This window comes from Medicago truncatula, chromosome 2, assembly GCF_003473485.1.
Source record: "Medicago truncatula cultivar Jemalong A17 chromosome 2, MtrunA17r5.0-ANR, whole genome shotgun sequence".
Lineage (NCBI taxonomy): Eukaryota > Viridiplantae > Streptophyta > Magnoliopsida > Fabales > Fabaceae > Medicago > Medicago truncatula.
Window position 1 is genome coordinate 49,631,269 of NC_053043.1, and position 17,507 is coordinate 49,648,775.

At 32.8% G+C, this 17,507-nt stretch overlaps 3 protein-coding genes across 3 annotated transcripts; all 3 read left to right on the forward strand.

Moving 5' to 3' along the window:
• The first annotated feature begins 4,884 nt into the window (after nt 1–4,884).
• Nucleotides 4,885–6,605, forward strand: LOC112419463 (zinc finger MYM-type protein 1-like). The gene is made up of 2 exons (XM_024777189.2): nt 4,885–4,957; nt 5,543–6,605. Exons 1-2 carry the CDS (start codon nt 4,950–4,952, stop codon nt 6,603–6,605), a joined length of 1,071 nt encoding a protein of 356 aa, XP_024632957.1. The 5' UTR covers nt 4,885–4,949.
• On the forward strand, nt 6,602–8,026 carry LOC112419464 (zinc finger MYM-type protein 1-like). The gene has a single exon (XM_024777190.1). The coding sequence runs from the start codon at nt 6,602–6,604 to the stop codon at nt 8,024–8,026; it is 1,425 nt and encodes a 474-aa protein (XP_024632958.1).
• A 3,849-nt stretch (nt 8,027–11,875) lies between these two features.
• On the forward strand, nt 11,876–16,800 carry LOC11441996 (nuclear pore complex protein NUP35). The gene is made up of 4 exons (XM_003597645.4): nt 11,876–12,036; nt 13,037–13,649; nt 15,643–15,754; nt 16,022–16,800. Exons 2-4 carry the CDS (start codon nt 13,075–13,077, stop codon nt 16,325–16,327), a joined length of 993 nt encoding a protein of 330 aa, XP_003597693.1. The 5' UTR covers nt 11,876–12,036; nt 13,037–13,074; the 3' UTR covers nt 16,328–16,800.
• The last annotated feature ends 707 nt before the right edge of the window (nt 16,801–17,507 follow it).

Here is a 17,507-nt window from a genome sequence, read left to right on the forward strand (position 1 = left end):
TTGTGTCTAGTATATGACTTTTTTAAACATAAACATTTGTACATTATGCAGAAGTTGAAGCTAAGCACTGTATCTAATATATGACTTTTTTAAACATAGGCATTTGTAAATTTGGCTGCTTTATTAAGCGTTCCTAACCTTTGTTGCGTACATGCTTTGTAGCTTTGTATACTGTAATAGTTCAGTAGCTTAACAGGAATCAAAAGGCTTGTTTGCAATGTTATAATCAAGGTTTTAATAACATGACATAGTTTAAAAGTGACGATACTTTTTAGGATGTTTATAACTATACTTTGTTGCATCATGGAGAAGCTTTATAAGTTTTAAAATCTGATCATATTTTATCTTGTTGAAGGAAATGAGTTTTTCCTTCAAGGGCGCAAGTTAACGGGAGATTGGGAAAAATTTCAGAGGAAGAAGGAAGAAGAAACAAAGAATAGTGAGAGGGAGAAGATGGAAAGTTTAATTTTTAAAATTCAAAATTTGATGTTTACTTTTTTTAAATTCATCCCTATGTCAATTTTCGTTTTTGGTTTTAGTCCCTCTCATGCCATCTCATCAACGTTTGCCAACTCAGAACCTGCCACGTAGGCCTCAGTTAGCCACCAAAGCGTTTTTATTGACGGAAGCTGACGGCAATGACCTTTTTCAAAAGGTTATCAAAATACAGGGTTTGTTTTAGAACAAAAAAACTTACAGGGACCAAAACCAAAAATGCACGAACTTACAGGGATCATTTAAATATTTAAGCCTTAAATAAACAAGGGATACAAATTATATTATTAAATTTAGGAAAAATTACTCTCGTCGTCCCTTGACTTAATTTCATGACATGATTTCATCATTATAATTTTTTACGTCATTTTCATCATTTTGATCAACTTGCATATTGATTTTGAAGATTTGGATTTATGGTTGTATTTTGATATGAACTCTCAGTATTCAAATCTACGATCCTTTACTCGTGTTTTCATATGAAATTTAGATTTGATGCTTGAATATATATATATATATATATATATATATATATATATATATATATATATATTTGTGCAAATGGATTAAAAGAACAAAAATGACATTAAAAAAAGATAACAAATATATTATCTTAAATTAAGTTAATCAAAATTTGTTTATTTGGTAAATTATACGGTGTTTATTTCCCCATTATTATTCTCATGTATTAAATATGTATCTTGGTATCATGCATATCAATCCCAAAAGAACACCAACAACCAACTATATGCATAATAATCACTAAGAACACCTCTCAACCAGCTACATGCATGACTCTTGAATCTACTCTTCTTAACTTTTCATGTATTAAACATGACTTTTAGATTAATGCATGTCATGTGATAATGAATATTTATATGTTAAGAATACAAAATTATCGTAAAAATAGCTAGGATAGATTTTAGTGAGAGAAAACAACTGACCTTGTTGTCAGATGATATCAATCGAGAATTACAGAGAGTTAATTTCTTGTTGGGATAGTCACCCATGATCATCTCATTATCATCACATACCTACACTTGCTTCTTAAGCAAAATCAGTATTTTAGAAAAGTCATTAGAAACAGTTAGGATAGATTTTAGTGGAAGAAAACAACCGACGTTGTTAGATGATATCAGTCGAGAATCACATAGAGCTAATTTCTTGTTGGATTGATATTCCAAGATCATCTCATTGTCATCGTCACAAACTTTTTTTTTTAATTGCAGTTTTAGCCCCTCAAGTATCACAATCTTGCGATTTTGACCTTCTATAAAAAAACAATAACAAATCAGCCCCCTAAGTTATCCCTTTTTGCACTTTTGGCCCCTCATGCCAATTTTAACTAGATCAATGCATACGTGACACCCAAATCACTTTATTTATTAGGTTTAATTGCAGTTTTGACCCTCAAGTATCACAATCTTACGATTTTGGCCTCCTAATAAAATAGAAAGTCACACGTGTCACCTCACTTTAGGTGATGTGGGTGCCACGTATGCATTGACTTGGTCAAAATTGGTCTGGGGACCAAAAGTGCAAAAGGTGGTAAACTTAGGGGGCTGATTTGTCGTTGTTTTTTTATAGAGTCAAAGTCGCAAGATTGTGATACTTAAGGGCCCAAAACTGCAATTAAGCCTTTTTTAAGGAAAAAAAACAATTAAAAAATTTGTCAATTAACAACTACAAAAGTACAAACCAGATTTTAAAGGTTTTACCAATCTTATTCCATCATCGACAACATAGAAACATGGTTTTTCATTCCCAGTCCATCAACAACAACAAAAACAAAATAATTTTTTAAGGTTAACCATGTCATGAGTAGAAGACTGATGTTCGGCTTGGGACAAAAGTTCATGAATGAACGAAGTGACCAGCCGGTTTGATTTTCTGACGAGTAACTTTGAATCGAGGGTGATTCTAATACTCCTCATCATTCTCTCCATAAGATCAAATGCTTGTAAAACGAAAAAATTTAATTTATTAAAATTAAGTATCAAAACAAGATTGCTGATTGATGTTGTTGTTACCTTATCATTCTTTTCAAACAGAGAGAAGGAGAGACATGGAGAGGGAACACTTAATCCAACAAGCTTATTCATTACGCTAAAAGAAAAGATTTAAAAAGAGATTAAGTTTTAAAATTAATATTGATGAGGCATTCAACTTAATTTGCATGACACTGTAAAATTATTTATAAAAAAATATATTTTTTCTTTCATGAATTTAGTTTGCATGATATTTTACAAATGCATATAATTAAATCATCCAATGTAGATATTTACAAAGATTCTTTTGTGATGAAATTTTTTATAAATTTTAGGAAAATTTGCACAATTCATCCATTGACTTAATTTTAGGTAATATTTTCCTTTTTAATTTTTTTGTCTCGATTTAGTAATTTATGTTATAAAATGTCAATAAAGTTATCATTTTTTTTTATCAAAAAAATCATAAACAAACTCAAATTTTCATCATACAAACTAAGAAAATAAGATTTTATTGAAAAAAATCTCATTAAAATTGATAAGATATTGTCATTTTATAACATAAAGGACCATATCAGGACAATTAAAAAGAAAAAAGATGAAAATGTTACTTGAAATTAAATTAAGAGACGAATTGTGTCTATATTTTAATAGAGGTTTGATATTTGGACAACCAAAATCAAACAACTTGTGACAAACCTTTTTTTCCTCTCTTATTATTGGACAACAACAATAAAGAAAGAAAAATATAGAGAATAAAAGTGCAATGAAAGTGTAAAAAAAAAAAGTTGTCATAAAGATTATTTAAAAGTGATCGTTGAAATATCATTTCTTATTTTAATAAGCATGTCACGATCATGTAATTTGATTGTATAAGTGCATAGACATTAAATTATTTTTTCATTGGATTTAGTTGAGAATTATAAGAGATGTTGAGATGTGTCGTTAGGGCACACATTAAGAATTTCACTAATAGAAATTAGAGATTAGAGAAATGATATTTGTTCAACTAATTTATGACAATTTTGTGACAATTTTATCTATCATATTCACATTATGATTTTACTTTATAATCTATTAATTTGGTTTTCATGTCAATATATATTTTTCTTTGTAAATTGATGGTTGTCTTATAGGTTGTCATGTAAATGATTGTTCAAATAACATACCTCTAAAAATTATGTATTGGAAATTATCTTAATTTATTGCTCAAAATTTATTTTTTTGAATAATCATTTTTTTTCAATAAATTCTAAATACTAGTGGAATACTTAACACGTGCCATAAGAAAACAAATTTGTATTTTCCACTCGTTATTAATTAAGACCGGAGTTAATGCAACATACTAACTACATCTATGGACAAATAGGTCATGTATTACGAAACGAATGGAGTTGGAGAAAAACATTTATGAACATAAAGCATACCCTCCGTTCAATTATAGCTCACTACATCATTATCTTTATGTTTCTCAAATTTCCCTCTAATCTTCATCACCAAACATAACATAACATTAAATCGTACTCCCTCCGTCCCAAATTGTACGACGTTTTGGCCATTTCACACGTATTAAGAAATGTAATTAATATTGTGTGGGGAAGAGAAATTATGAGTTGTTTTACAAAATTATCCTTAATAAATTGTATGGAAAAGATAAATGAAATAATTGAAAGAAGAGAGAGTAATTAATAGTGAAGGATATAATAGGAAAAGTAACATTAATATTTCATTGGTATTGTAAAGCGACATATAATTTAGGACAATTTTTTTTCCAAAGCGACATACAATTTGGGACGGAGGGAGTAAGATTTATACACCACTTCATTCCCATGTCTTCTTCACACTCCCTCATTCATTTTCCACCTTCATCGTCAAAATTCCTAAACCCTAAATTTAAAATATTTTCAAAATCTTCTAAATTTCGTTCAATCTCATCACGATTTCAAACCCCTAAATCCGAAAATGACGAAAAAAAATCCCAATTTTAACAACCTCAATTTTCTCAAACTCGCGTTTTGTATTATACTTTTAGGCATAGTTTTAAAAATTGGAACGATCATCGACTTGGTAAAGGTGTTGGGTCACCGAGTTAATGGTCGAATCAGTGGGTCACTGGCAGTGGCGGAGGCTTGTATGGGCTGAGGTGGGCCATGGCCCACCCCCAAATATTGGGAAATTACGAAAATACCCTCAGCTTATTTTGTTTTTCCAAGTGACCCACAACATTCTCACTTCAGACTTTTCCCCTTCCACTTCCTCTATTACAGCACACACTTCTTCTCATTCTTTGAAGCGCGACCGCCACACTTCTTCCCCTTCCGCCGCGCGACCGCCGCACTTCTTCCCCTTCCGACCGCGTGACCGCCGGCATTTCTTCCCCTTCCGACCGTCGGCACTCCCTTCTCTCTCATTCAAAAAAGATCAAACAAAAACCCTTTTTCTTTTCACTCTGTTTTTCCTATCCAAATGGAAAGGTAATTTGTTGACTATTGTTGATTTTCTTTTTGATTTTAGAATTTAAAGGTGTTTGTTTGTTGTTGTTTGCTACTAAGATTGGTTGTTGTTTGATAATTTTTGATTGATGATTGCTATTATTACTAAGTTTGAATGTTAATTAATTTTCTTATTTGTTGTTCTTGTTTGTTGATTGTTGGTATTTGATAATTGAATTTTGAAACTGCAATGTTTTCATATTTTTGTTGTTATGCACATCTTGAGCAACCTTGCATTTGTTATGTGATTCTCTTCTCTTGCTATGGCAGATTGGCAGTAGCAATGTTATCACGGCCCACCCACATTTTGTTCATATTATTGGTAGTAGCAATGTTTTTCTATGGCAGTAGCAATGTTTTTCTATGGTAGTAGCAACATTTTGTTCACATTTTGTTCATAAATGAATGTTTTTCTATGGCAGTGGCAATGTGCCAATGTGTTATTTGCAATGAATATGTTCTAATTGTTTTCAATTAAACTTTTGAAGCATAAGTGATTTTGACTTATAGAATTATGGACTTATGGAATTATTTGACTTATTGAATTATTTATTTTTTTGAAAACAGAAAAGTTAAGAAGAAGAAGAGTGTAACACTTGATCATTTTTATAAGAAGAGAGCTTGTGAGAGTGAAAGAGATGAACAAGGAATGACTCCTCCATCTCAACCTATTAAAGTTCCAAGAATTGAAGAAGACATAACTCATATGACTCAACCTGTTGATGTTCAAAGAATTGAAGAATTGCATAACGCGGGTGATTTTTTGAATTCTTTAGAACGTGATCCTGGAAAGCGTTCCCCAATATGGACATTTCCAGCAAATCATGTGGATGAAATACGAAGAGCTTATTTGAATTGGGGTCCATATCAAATCCATTTAGAAGAATATCCTTTGTCTGGTACAGGAGATCATCCAAGACGGTTTAAAGATACTTGGTTTAACTTATTTCATTCATGGCTAGAATATTCACCTTCAAAGGATGCCGCATTTTGCTTACCATGCTATCTTTTTAACAAAGGACCAAATGGACGTTCTGAATTTGATGTCTTCGTTATTACAGGTTTTAGAGGTTGGAAGAGAGTTAGAGATGGAAAGAATTGTGCTTTTCTTAAGCACGTTGGGAAGGATCCTTGCTCGCATCACAACAATGCAGTGAAAGCTTGTAATGACTTGTTGAATCAAAGGGCACACATTAGACATGGATTTCAAAAACAAAGCTCAAGTCAAATTATGAATAACCGACTACGTCTCAAGGCTTCAATTGATGTTGTTCGTTGGTTAACACTTCAAGCTTGTGCTTTTAGGGGTCACGACGAAAAGGTTATATCAAAAAACCAAGGTAATTTTCTTGAGTTGCTAAAACTTTTGGCCTCTTATAATGATGAAGTTGCACAAGTTGTGTTGAATAATGCTCCAAAGAATGAAAAATATACTTGCCATCAAGTTCAAAAAGAGCTCTTGGCAATTCTTTCTAGTAGAGTGAAAAAACATATCCGTGAGGAAATTGGTGATTCCAAGTTTTGTATCATTGTAGATGAAGCTCGCGATGAGTCACAAAAGGAACAAATGGCTCTTGTGTTAAGATTTGTTGATAAAGATGGTTTAATACAAGAGCGATTTTTGATATGAGATGTGTTACCAGCACTACATCTTTAAGTCTTAAGGAAGCGGTGTGTGATATACTTTCTCGACATAACCTTGATGTTTCTAACCTTCGTGGTCAAGGGTATGATGGTGCAAGCAATATGAGAGGAGAATGGAACGGTTTACAAGCATTGTTTATGAAGGATTGTCCTTATGCATACTACATCCATTGTTTTGCTCATAGATTACAACTTGCCTTGGTTACTGCATCAAGAGAAGTCAAACCAATTCATAAATTCTTTGAGAAACTGACTTTTATTGTCAATGCTGTTTGTTCTTCTCCTAAGAGACATGATGAGTTACAAGCTGCCCAACTAAAAGAAAATGAATATTTGTTGGAAATTGAAGAGATTGTACCTGGTAAAGGTGCAAACCAAATTGGTACTGTGAAACGGGCAACAGATACTCGATGGGGATCACATTTCAGTTCTATTTGTAGCTTGATCCGCATGTATGAAGCAACTTGTTTTGTTTTAAAAAAAATTGCAAAGGAAGCAACAAATTATTCTACAAGTGGGAATGCTGACAGTGCTTACAATTACTTGAAGTCATTTGATTTTATATTTATCTTGCATTTGATGAAAGAAATTATGGGGATAACAGATGTGCTTTGTCAAGCTTTGCAACTACAAGCTCAAGATGTAGTTAATGCTATGTTTCTGGTTCGTAACACAAAAACTCTTATTCAACAATTGAGAGAAGATGGTTGGGATAAATTACTTGCTAATGTGAGATATTTTTGTGTAAGACATGCTATTGAGATTCCTGATCTCGATGATTTGCATTCAACAACAAGATTTGGACGCTCTCGTCTCGAAGAGAACCTGGTAACAATAGAGCACTATTTTAGAGTTGAAATATTTTTTACTACCATTGATAAACAATTACAAGAGTTGAATAGTAGATTTAGTGAGGAGGCAATGGATTTGTTAACTCTAAGTTGTGCTTTGACTCCTAAGGATAGTTATAAAGCTTTTGATGTTGATACTATTTGCACTCTTGTTGATAAATACTATCCCATGGATTTCAATGATCAAGAGAAGATTCACTTGCGTTATCAACTCGAGCAATTCATTGTTGATGCCCGCAAAGAACCATGTTTGAAGAATTTATCAACTATTCAAGAATTATGCTCGTGTTTGGTTGCAACTGAGAGGAATAAAATTTACTTCTTGATTGATAGACTACTCCGCCTTATCATGACTCTTCCAGTTTCTACAGCCACAACTGAGAGATCTTTTTCAGCAATGAAGATTATCAAGACTAGGTTGAGAAACAAGATGGGAAGTGGGTTTCTAAATGATACCATGACAGTTTATATCGAAAGGGAAACTAGTGCAAGTATTAGTTCTGAGTCAGTTATTGATGATTTCAAGTTAGTTGGATCGCGTAACGACTTATTTTAATTTCCTAAGGTATGTAGTTTACTTTTTTGATTAAACTTTGTGCTTAGCGTTTATTTCAACTGAAAAATTTATATTTTATATATTAGAGTATATTTTGTTGGCCCACCCCCGATATTTTTTCTAGCTCCGCCACTGGTCACTGGTCGAACCGTATGAAAGAATCAGATTAAATCAGTTGACTCCATTATCGGTCACTATAAAAAAAATCTCGTATCAAATTGGATGGTTTGTTTTCTATTTTTTTTTTTAAAAATTAACATAATTTCATAAGTTCATTTTTAAATTTAATTTGTTGATTATGATATTCACCAAAAGAAACTACACTATTTTTATTCTTGAAAAAATAATATGCCAATAGTCATAACCAATGTTTTGAAAACCGGATCGGACTGTCCGGTTCGACCGGTTCAACCGTGAACCGGACCAGATCCCAGTCCGGACAGTCTTGAAGAACCATTGGTCTGCAGAACTGGTGGAAAACCAGAGCGAACCTGTTAAAATCGAGAAAACCGGTGAACCGGTCCCGGTTCTGTCTGTTCGGCCGGTCCACATTATTAACTCAATTTGCCTTATTATTCAACGAGCAGCCTTTTTTTGTTATTTTTATGCTAGTTTTGATGATGGATCTTGTGTTCCTTTAATTCATACAAAAACAAAGCAGCAACTTGTGTTCCTTTATCTTCTACAAAAACAAAACAGCAACTTGAACAATTGTATAATACAATTACTAAAATTGATTCCAATGTCATATCACAAGAAAGAGAAGGGAAATAGGTGAAAAATGGAAGCATGAAGAGAAGAAGAAGTAAGAAGAAGATAATAATGTTGAGAGAAGAAGACACGAGGAGATACGTGTTGCGGCTGTAAAGTGAAAAAGGCAACATGTTTCTAGGGTTTCAACTAGTTTATGTGGGTTTGGGCCAAAAGAATGTCACTAATGTATAGTTATTTATATGGTATCCGGTTTAACCGGTTCTATAACGGTTCAACCGGTTAAATCGATTGAACCATAAACCAGAGGTCATACCGGTTCGATCTCCGGTCCGGTTTTCAAAACATTGGTCACAACAATATTTACGAACATGTGTTTTTTTTTTAGAGAAAACAAGTGTATTTCTTTGGTCTTAAAATAATTTGTTTGTTAATTTTTAATATACATTTGCCATACATTAAGCTAAAATTATAAAAGGTAGATAGACAATAAACTATGACAGTTATCTTTTGCAATTGAATTTTCTTTCTATCAGAAGTAGTACAAAAGTAACACAAATCTCTCTTCACATTTATTCGGCCGAGGTTGCCTGTTCAAATCTCTCTTCAAGCAGCTAGGTTAAATATATTTTTTTAATTATGACAGACACTTGTTGTCTCTTGCGAGAGAAAGAAAAAAAAAGGGTCAATAAGATGAGTCGGCCGGTTTAATATAACATCCGGTTCGCCGATTTAATCCGGATCTTGCCGGATTAAACTGGTCCATAACGGGTTGATAACATAACCGATCTGATCACTAAATGGAACCGGTTAACCATCCGGTTCCCGATTGGACTGGCTGATCCGGTTTTTAAAAATATGCTTCAAGACTCCATCTATTGTCTTAATTACTTCATGTTGTAGGAATGAAGTGTGGCTAGCTTGATTAAAGGTTCAGATGGACAACATGAACATAAAGCAACACTTGACATTTTTTAACTTTCAAATCGCTTCTTAAAAGTATTTTTATTTTTGTATATTTTGGTTGATGTTTCCTGTTTGCCGAATGCTTAGATGGATTTGAAGTAAAGGGCCGGGGTAGATGATCACCATTATATTGCCTCCACAAATCGACCAGACATACATTCTGGATCCAACACTTCTGATACTAAACCCGATTTCATTGGCCGCATAGAAATTCTAAAGTTAGCATTCTATTGTTTTTAACTTACATGTTAGCTTTAGGATTCAAGAAAGTATTATTAGTTGTGGATTTGTGACTGGTGACTGCGATAAGTCCATGCATGCATGCTCGTAAAATGCCAATTAATAAGATGTTGACTATGAAATTGTTGTAGTATGAATGATGGAATGGTTGGTGCAAAGCTAACAAATATATATATAGTTGAGTTTCTGCTATCAATTAATATGATGTGGGACTCAAGGACTGAGGTAACAAATCTGTGACGTGTAGTTTCTTATAGAAAACTGATATTTGCTTCGATGTATCTTTCATGGCGAGCCATCATCCAATCCTTTTATTTTCTATGTAAATAAAATGTCTGTTTATCCAACCAGAAGAGCTTTATTTATCACATGAATTATTATTCATTTGATAGTGGATGCCTATGATCCAACAATGCAAGAACAAAAGACTTCGAGTTGATTTAGAAGCTACATAAAACATTAATTAAAACCAATTTCATTCCTAAATTCACAATATCCTTCTTGTACAACTTTAAAAGACAACTGATTTTCATTTAAAGGATTGATATCTTTTAATAAATGTTTTTTTCTCATTCAGCAGCAGTTACGATCTCACTAGGATCACACCTTAAACCAAATAATTGAGAGACTCAAGTAAGTGTCTATATTTTTTTAGTTGAAACAAATATATCTATTTATTATTAAACATTCACTGTGACTAACCATGCTGATTGACCCTTAAAAAAACGTTGAGTTGATAATTTTTTTTGACAAAAATGTTAATTAACGAGTAAATATATTTTGTTATCTATACCGAAACCTAACTCTATCAGCACACTTTTGGGTGTGAACTTTTCTTTCCAAACCAAATATATATATATATATATATATATATATATATATATAAAGAAATTAAAAATGTTAATTAACGAGTAAATATATTTTGTTATCTATACCGTATATAAAGAAACCTAACTCTGTCAGCAAATTTTTGGGTTGGACTTTTCTTTCCAAAAATACCCTTAATTTTTAATTTTAAATACAAATAACAGATGTAACAAATAGATAATAGTAAATTTAATTTAAGGAAAAAACTTACACACAATTCCCTATGAACTGTTTTTATTGTCAATCAATTATAAAATAACATGTGAATTACTAATCCATGTCACTAATCGTCTCCGTTAACCCTCTTTTACCTCCGTTAACCACATATCAAACTCAAAAAACTAGCACAAAACAAAAATTCATGTTACTTTTTTATCAACCGATTTTATGTTGTACATCTGTGTTATTCCTCCTCAATACAATCGACAAAGATTGTCAAGTATTTTCACTTCCCTTCCACAAAAAGCAATATTTCCATATTATTTTATTACTTAAAAAAAACAGTATTTCCATATTATTTTATGATTTTATTAATATAAGTTACTCTTCCTTAGCCTTTGGTCAATTGTAATAAACGTGAGCAAAAAATAATGTTAAAGATTGGATTTTAAATCCTCTAAAAAAATATTAGTAACAAATTGAGCAAAAAATATTGTTAAAGATTGAACTTTAAATCCTCTAAAAAAAGATTAGTACTCAAAATATTTTAGAAATTTTCAATTAGTTTGCGGAAAAAGAACATAATTTGTTGTCATTTGATGAGGTTGAAGGGGATACTCATAACTTATATTAACAGAAATTCCTAAACTCAATTGTCAAAAAAAAAAAAAAAGGCATATCATTCTCAATGTCGGAATCTATATTTCACGGCATGTTTTCAGGCATGGTCAATTATATTTAGCTTTATTAAAATTCAACAAAAGTTCTCATTTAAAAAGGGAAAATAGAAGGAGAAGATGAAAACTTTATGAAAAATGTAGTTTTTAAAGATATTTATTTATTAAAAAACTAAATACATCATATTTAATGTTTTTTTTTTGAGTGAAGCCTTTTTATTGATGTAAAAAAATCTCACAGTTTATAGCGAGAGAACGCAACGTTCTGAAATTGAAAAACGAAGAGGAGAATTAGGGTTTTGAATCGGGAGGGAAAATTCTGAAACCCTTAAATTCACAATTTCACATTCTGAATCGGAACTCTTCACTTCAATTCGCCACCACCACCAGGTACTTCTCTCTCCTCTCTCTATACTGCTCCGTTTGAATACCTAAAAACTCGTTTTCACTGAATTCAGAATCGTTTGTGTGCTGAAAAATCCTTACAAAACGGAATTAATTAATGAGTCTTTTCCTTTGTTTGATTTTTTTTGTTTTGTTGATCAATTAGTTGAACAATTTGATGGTTGCGTCGTTTATTTATGTTACAGAATCTCTCATGGTGGAAAATGACTCGATTTTTATTTTTTCCCCTTTGATTTAGGTTGATTGAGAATATGAAATAGAAACGAATTAGTAATTTAATTTCATAGGCTATTCAATGTTCTAGTATTCAGCCCATGGATTTATGTGATTTTAGGTCTGTTTGAATTGACTTATTTGAGCTTATCTATTGGTATAAGCACTTCTGACACTGTTTGGGAGAATTTATGAAAACAGCTTATGCCATGTTCATAAGCTATTTTCAGTTTATTTTCATAAGCTCTCTAGGATGAAAACAACTTATAGATTATAGGAAAGCAGTTTGATTTTATTTTATCTTTTGTTATCAAAGTAGTTTATAATAAGCTCTTATCTATGCTTTAAGCTGCAAAATTAGCTCCATGTTAATGGCCTTTTTGATTTGGCTTATTTGAGCTAATCTACTAACATATGCACTTGTGAGAGTGCTTGGGAGAACTTATGAAAACAGATTATGACATGTTCACAAGCTATTTTCAACTTATTTCCATAGGCTGATTAGGTTAACTTATGACAACTGCTTATTGAGTATACGGAAGCAGTTTGACTTTATTTTATCTTGTCCTATAGAAATAGCTTATTCATAAGTGCTTATATGATAAAATGCTTATGCTATAAGCTGCAAAATTTGTTATTTATCCTAGAAGGGCCTTAGTGATTTTAGCTCCATGTTAAACCTACTTATTGCTCACCACTGAGGTATGCTCTCAGCTTAACTTTTTTTAGTGAATTTGGTTTTAATACATTTGTTTCTTGGTTTGGTTTGCAGATATTGACTCTATTTGCTGAAATATATAATATAATAATATGAGCACCACAGCGCAAAGAACTCCAAGGTCTGGTAGACAGTCACTATTTTTTCAGGATTTAGCATCCCCTGTTAATGCCCGCCGGGGAAAGTTTTCCAGTCCAGGCCAGTCAGGAGCATCTTCTTCTCTATGGCGTGAAAACTTTGGTAATTCGGACCTTCCTCCGCCTCCTTTTTTCACCTTGGAAGACAGATCAGACTTTTCTCCAGAATCAGGCATACTGGATTACCAAATGTCTCCTGAGACTAAGTCGGACCATAAAACTCCCATCCAAACTCCAAATAGAGAATTTTCGACTCCAGCGAAAGGCAAGTCCGAAGCCAGCACATCTTATGCTTTAAGAGGGGTGCAGCAAAACCAACAAGGCTCGCTTAGTTTGAATTGGTGGTCGTCACCTGCAAAGAGTGGTGGTGAACAAGAGGAGAAAGGAAGGGGTTCTCCAGTCGAGGGTGTGGTTCAGCCTGGTGCATTGATTACTCTTCCTCCACCACCAGAAGTGGCAAGGCCTGAAGTCCAGCGAAATTCCTTACCTGCAGGAAATCTTAACGAGGAAGAATGGGTAACAGTATATGGGTAATGTCTTAACTCTACTTTAGCATTTACATTTGGTTTACCGATAAGGAATGATAGTAGTGTATTCCATTTTAAAACTATTTATAAGGATTTGTCCTAGAAATATGGTACATTTTACTGCAGTAATAAGAAACATAAAAAGTGTGAAAGTTAAAATGACATAATATTCAACTTCTTAACCACTAAATAAAAAAAGAAGTTGCTCTAAACAATTGAGAGCAAACCCATGTTTCCTGTAGCACAACACAACTTATTCCAGATTGTAAAGACGGCTAGGAAATGTGAGAATGGGAGAAGAAATGTGCAGCGACTTACAAATACGAATGCACGTCAATAGTCATACACAATCACATATGTTGGCAGGGAAAAACTTTCTAGTATGAAAAACTATACCATTTTGTTTTGATTTAATTCTTATCACTACTATTGTTCCAACAAAACATTTGATTTCAGCAGAGGCTTTGTTCTCACTGCCAAAGTTTTGGGAATTATCACCGATATATTAAGAATCGAGAGGTAATCAGTTAGAATATTGGCAAAGTTTGGTTGTATAACCAGTCTCAAGAATAATTGTCTAAAAGGGTGGTAATGGATTTCCATCCATGATGTAATAGGTATATAGGTCGATGATGCCAGACCACATATGGCAGGTAGGAGTGAGGAAATATTGAGTTTTGTTTCAGAGAATAATCGAGAGCATAATGAGGGACAGGGTGAGGATAGACAAAACAAAAAGTAATTGGGGCCTTTTTTGCAGAGAGGAAGTTAGCCCCTCTAAGATAATGTCCTAATGGGTGTTATTTTCCATTTATGTTTCTTTAAGCTCTGGGTTGGGTTCCTGGTTTAGTGCAGTAGGAAAAGCTTTTCTTTTCAGTTTGTTTATTTTTAGGTTTAATTGCATGATCGGTCCCTTACGTTTATTTTAGGTTTCAAGTTGGTCTCCTATGTTTAAAAGTCTCAAGTTGGTCCCGACGTTACAAACGTTACAATAAGTTAGTCATTTTAGTCAAATTTCTGTTTAAAATTCAACGGAAAGGATGAACTTATGCTGACATCAGTAACATAAGGGACCAACATTAAACATTTTAATCGTAAGGGACCAGTTTGAAACCTAAAGTAAACGTTAGGGGAGCAAACATGCAATTTAGCCTTATTTTTAGCAAGTACACTGAAAAAAGAGCTTCTGAATTTCCTAATAATAAGGGATCAACAATACCTATGGCTATGTATGGATTGGTGGAATGATTTGTCAATTTTATAGAATGGCTGGAACTGCAGTGAAGACTGTAGTGGTTTATAGTAGCAAAAATCATAGCTAGTTGCGGCCACGAAGGTCCGCTAAAATGGTTTAGATTTTTTATTTGTTTAAATAGACTTTTTGGGACAGTAGTTTAATTTTTTTGATTTATGTTACTTTTGTGTTTGTATATTATTATCATCTTGAAGGGATTAAATAAATCATTATTTCTAAAGCTCTTTGACACACCTTTTCCTACAAAATACAAATTGCCCCATCAACGGATACAAAATGATATTATTAATATACCCATCTTTCTTGCCTAACTAACAATCTATGTGTATTGTTTCCAAGGGCAACCTTATATTTTTAATGTATAATCTTGTGAAGCTTTTGGAGAATATGCTCTTGAATATCTTTGATTAGGCCTATTAAACTTTTTGCAGCAACGTTTGAGACGTGAAATCGATAAACTAAAAATACCGCTTTATATTTGTTGGAAGGTACCTCCTTTTTAGAGAGGATGTAATCTATTAAGTGGTGAATATATTGTGTTTTTACTTGTTTAGCTGTCATATAATCTGTTTCTCTATTTATGTAGTGTCAAATATAAAAGACTAAACTTTACATATAGATAATTGATTGTGCTGAGCGATTCCTCACCGCCGGTTCAGTAAACTATTTGGCCATTCAAGAGTATATATGATTATTATATATACCAATGTACATGCTTCTAAAAATGCTCTTTCTGTGCAGATTTTCTCCAAATGATACTAATTTGGTTTTAAGGGAGTTTGAAAAATGTGGTGAAATTTTGAAACATGTTCCTGGCCCTAGAGATGCTAACTGGATGCACATTTTGTATCAGGTTTGCAATCTTCCTCTTGCTTGAATACTATGATTAAATTTTTCTTTATAAAGCAATGGCCGTTTCTTGTGTGCCAATCCAAGACCATCCATCCAGCTATTTTGACATTGTTGTCATAGTCCTTTTATCAATATTCCCAATGTTTTTACTTTTAATTTTTTTCTTTCTTTCCATGCCTTGCTATTTTGAAGTGGTTTTTTAGTTGCTGTTTGTTAACCACCCTGATATTAGCCTATGCACTACTAAATAAATTTCTTGGTGATGCAGAATCGATCTGCTGCACAAAATGCTCTCAACAAGAATGGAATACAAATTAATGGAGTCCTAATTATTGGTGTGAAACCCTTGGATCCCATGCAACGTCAAGCTTTGACCGAAAGGCTTAACAATCAAGGATTTATGCCCCTACCTCTACCCACTGCTAGGAACTCAGAAGTAAGCACATCAAGAGCTCCTTCTCGGCCATATTATCTGCAGAATGGCAATGCAACTACAAGGCAGACTGGAGGTACCATTGCTTCCCCAACAAAATCCTTTGCATCCAAGATCATGGACTTGATGTTTGCAGTCTAGATTATCTGTTTTGGTGAATCAAACTGTAACATCCTGCTTTATTATAAGCAATATTTTACTCAGTTATTCATACCATCTGAAGAGGTTCGGCCTTTAGTGTTCATTGGATTTGAGCTGGAATATTTACTCTTTTGATTGAATCTTATGGTATCTTAATTCTTAACACTGCAATCTTATGAATGGCTATGATCAGTACTTGGTGGTCACATGTTTTGAGAAATGGGATCATAATATATGGATACAGGTTGATCAATGTTTATGTAAAATTTGCTCATTGTGCAGACACTTAAGAGTGTAATGTTTATTTGTTTGAGTGATGCAATTCATCTCACTTGGATTTTTGTTTTTGTTTAGATGACTGGTCAGCCAATCCCCTAAAACACGGGCTTTACCAAAAGCATCCGGTAGTGCATTTTGACAGATTTGAACATCCCCTAAGGGGACAATTTGAGAAATCACCTTTTGTTTATGCACTTGAGATTTTGATATTCATCTCACATCAGAAAAACTTGTATGCCCTTAAACGTTGAGAAACAATTATTTGAGTTCGAAAGTTACTTACTACTACTAATTTCAATGGCAAAACGGTAAATTATTTGAAACAATCTTTAATGTAAATTTATTTCATGGCTTTATATTTTAGACAGAATACTTCTCTTGAATGCTTCAAACAAAGACTGGGTTTAATAATTGAGTTCGGGCATGTCTCTTGAAGGTTTGAAGCTCTTTTAAGGCAGTTTCTTTCTTCCACCCTACCCTCTTCTCAATGTGTCCTATGGAATTTCAAAAAATATTCTTGTTTGGATTTTATATAATTTCAACGCTTTATAGGGTTTTCGAATTATATAATTTGAGCCCCTAAAAATTCTGAAAAAACAGAATTTGCACTCTAGTTTGTCCAAAATTTGTAAACATACGATTAAGAAAATATAATTTAAAAACCTTAACAATAATTTGGATAATATAATTTAAAATGCGTCAAACCACACAAAAGACCATTTCAAAAACGAATTACAATATATCATATCATATGCTTTTATAACATATAATGTTGGAGTCAAACAAGTTTTGAGAGTTTTCTTCGCATTCACATCCACCCGAACAATTAGATGAATCCGAGTTGATGACTCCACGACAAACTAAGTTGGATTTTGTAGGGAGTCTATCATTGAGCAACCAC

What these genes read in the sequence shown, in the direction of transcription:
- LOC112419464 (XM_024777190.1), top strand. Translation starts at nt 6,602, where the DNA reads ATGAGATGTGTTACCAGCACTACATCTTTAAGTCTTAAGGAAGCGGTG.
- LOC11441996 (XM_003597645.4), top strand. Translation starts at nt 13,075, where the DNA reads ATGAGCACCACAGCGCAAAGAACTCCAAGGTCTGGTAGACAGTCACTA. An exon ending in GAATGGGTAACAGTATATGG is followed by an intron (nt 13,650 to 15,642) that starts GTAATGTCTTAA and finishes CTTTCTGTGCAG; the next exon opens with ATTTTCTCCAAATGATACTA. An exon ending in GGATGCACATTTTGTATCAG is followed by an intron (nt 15,755 to 16,021) that starts GTTTGCAATCTT and finishes TTGGTGATGCAG; the next exon opens with AATCGATCTGCTGCACAAAA.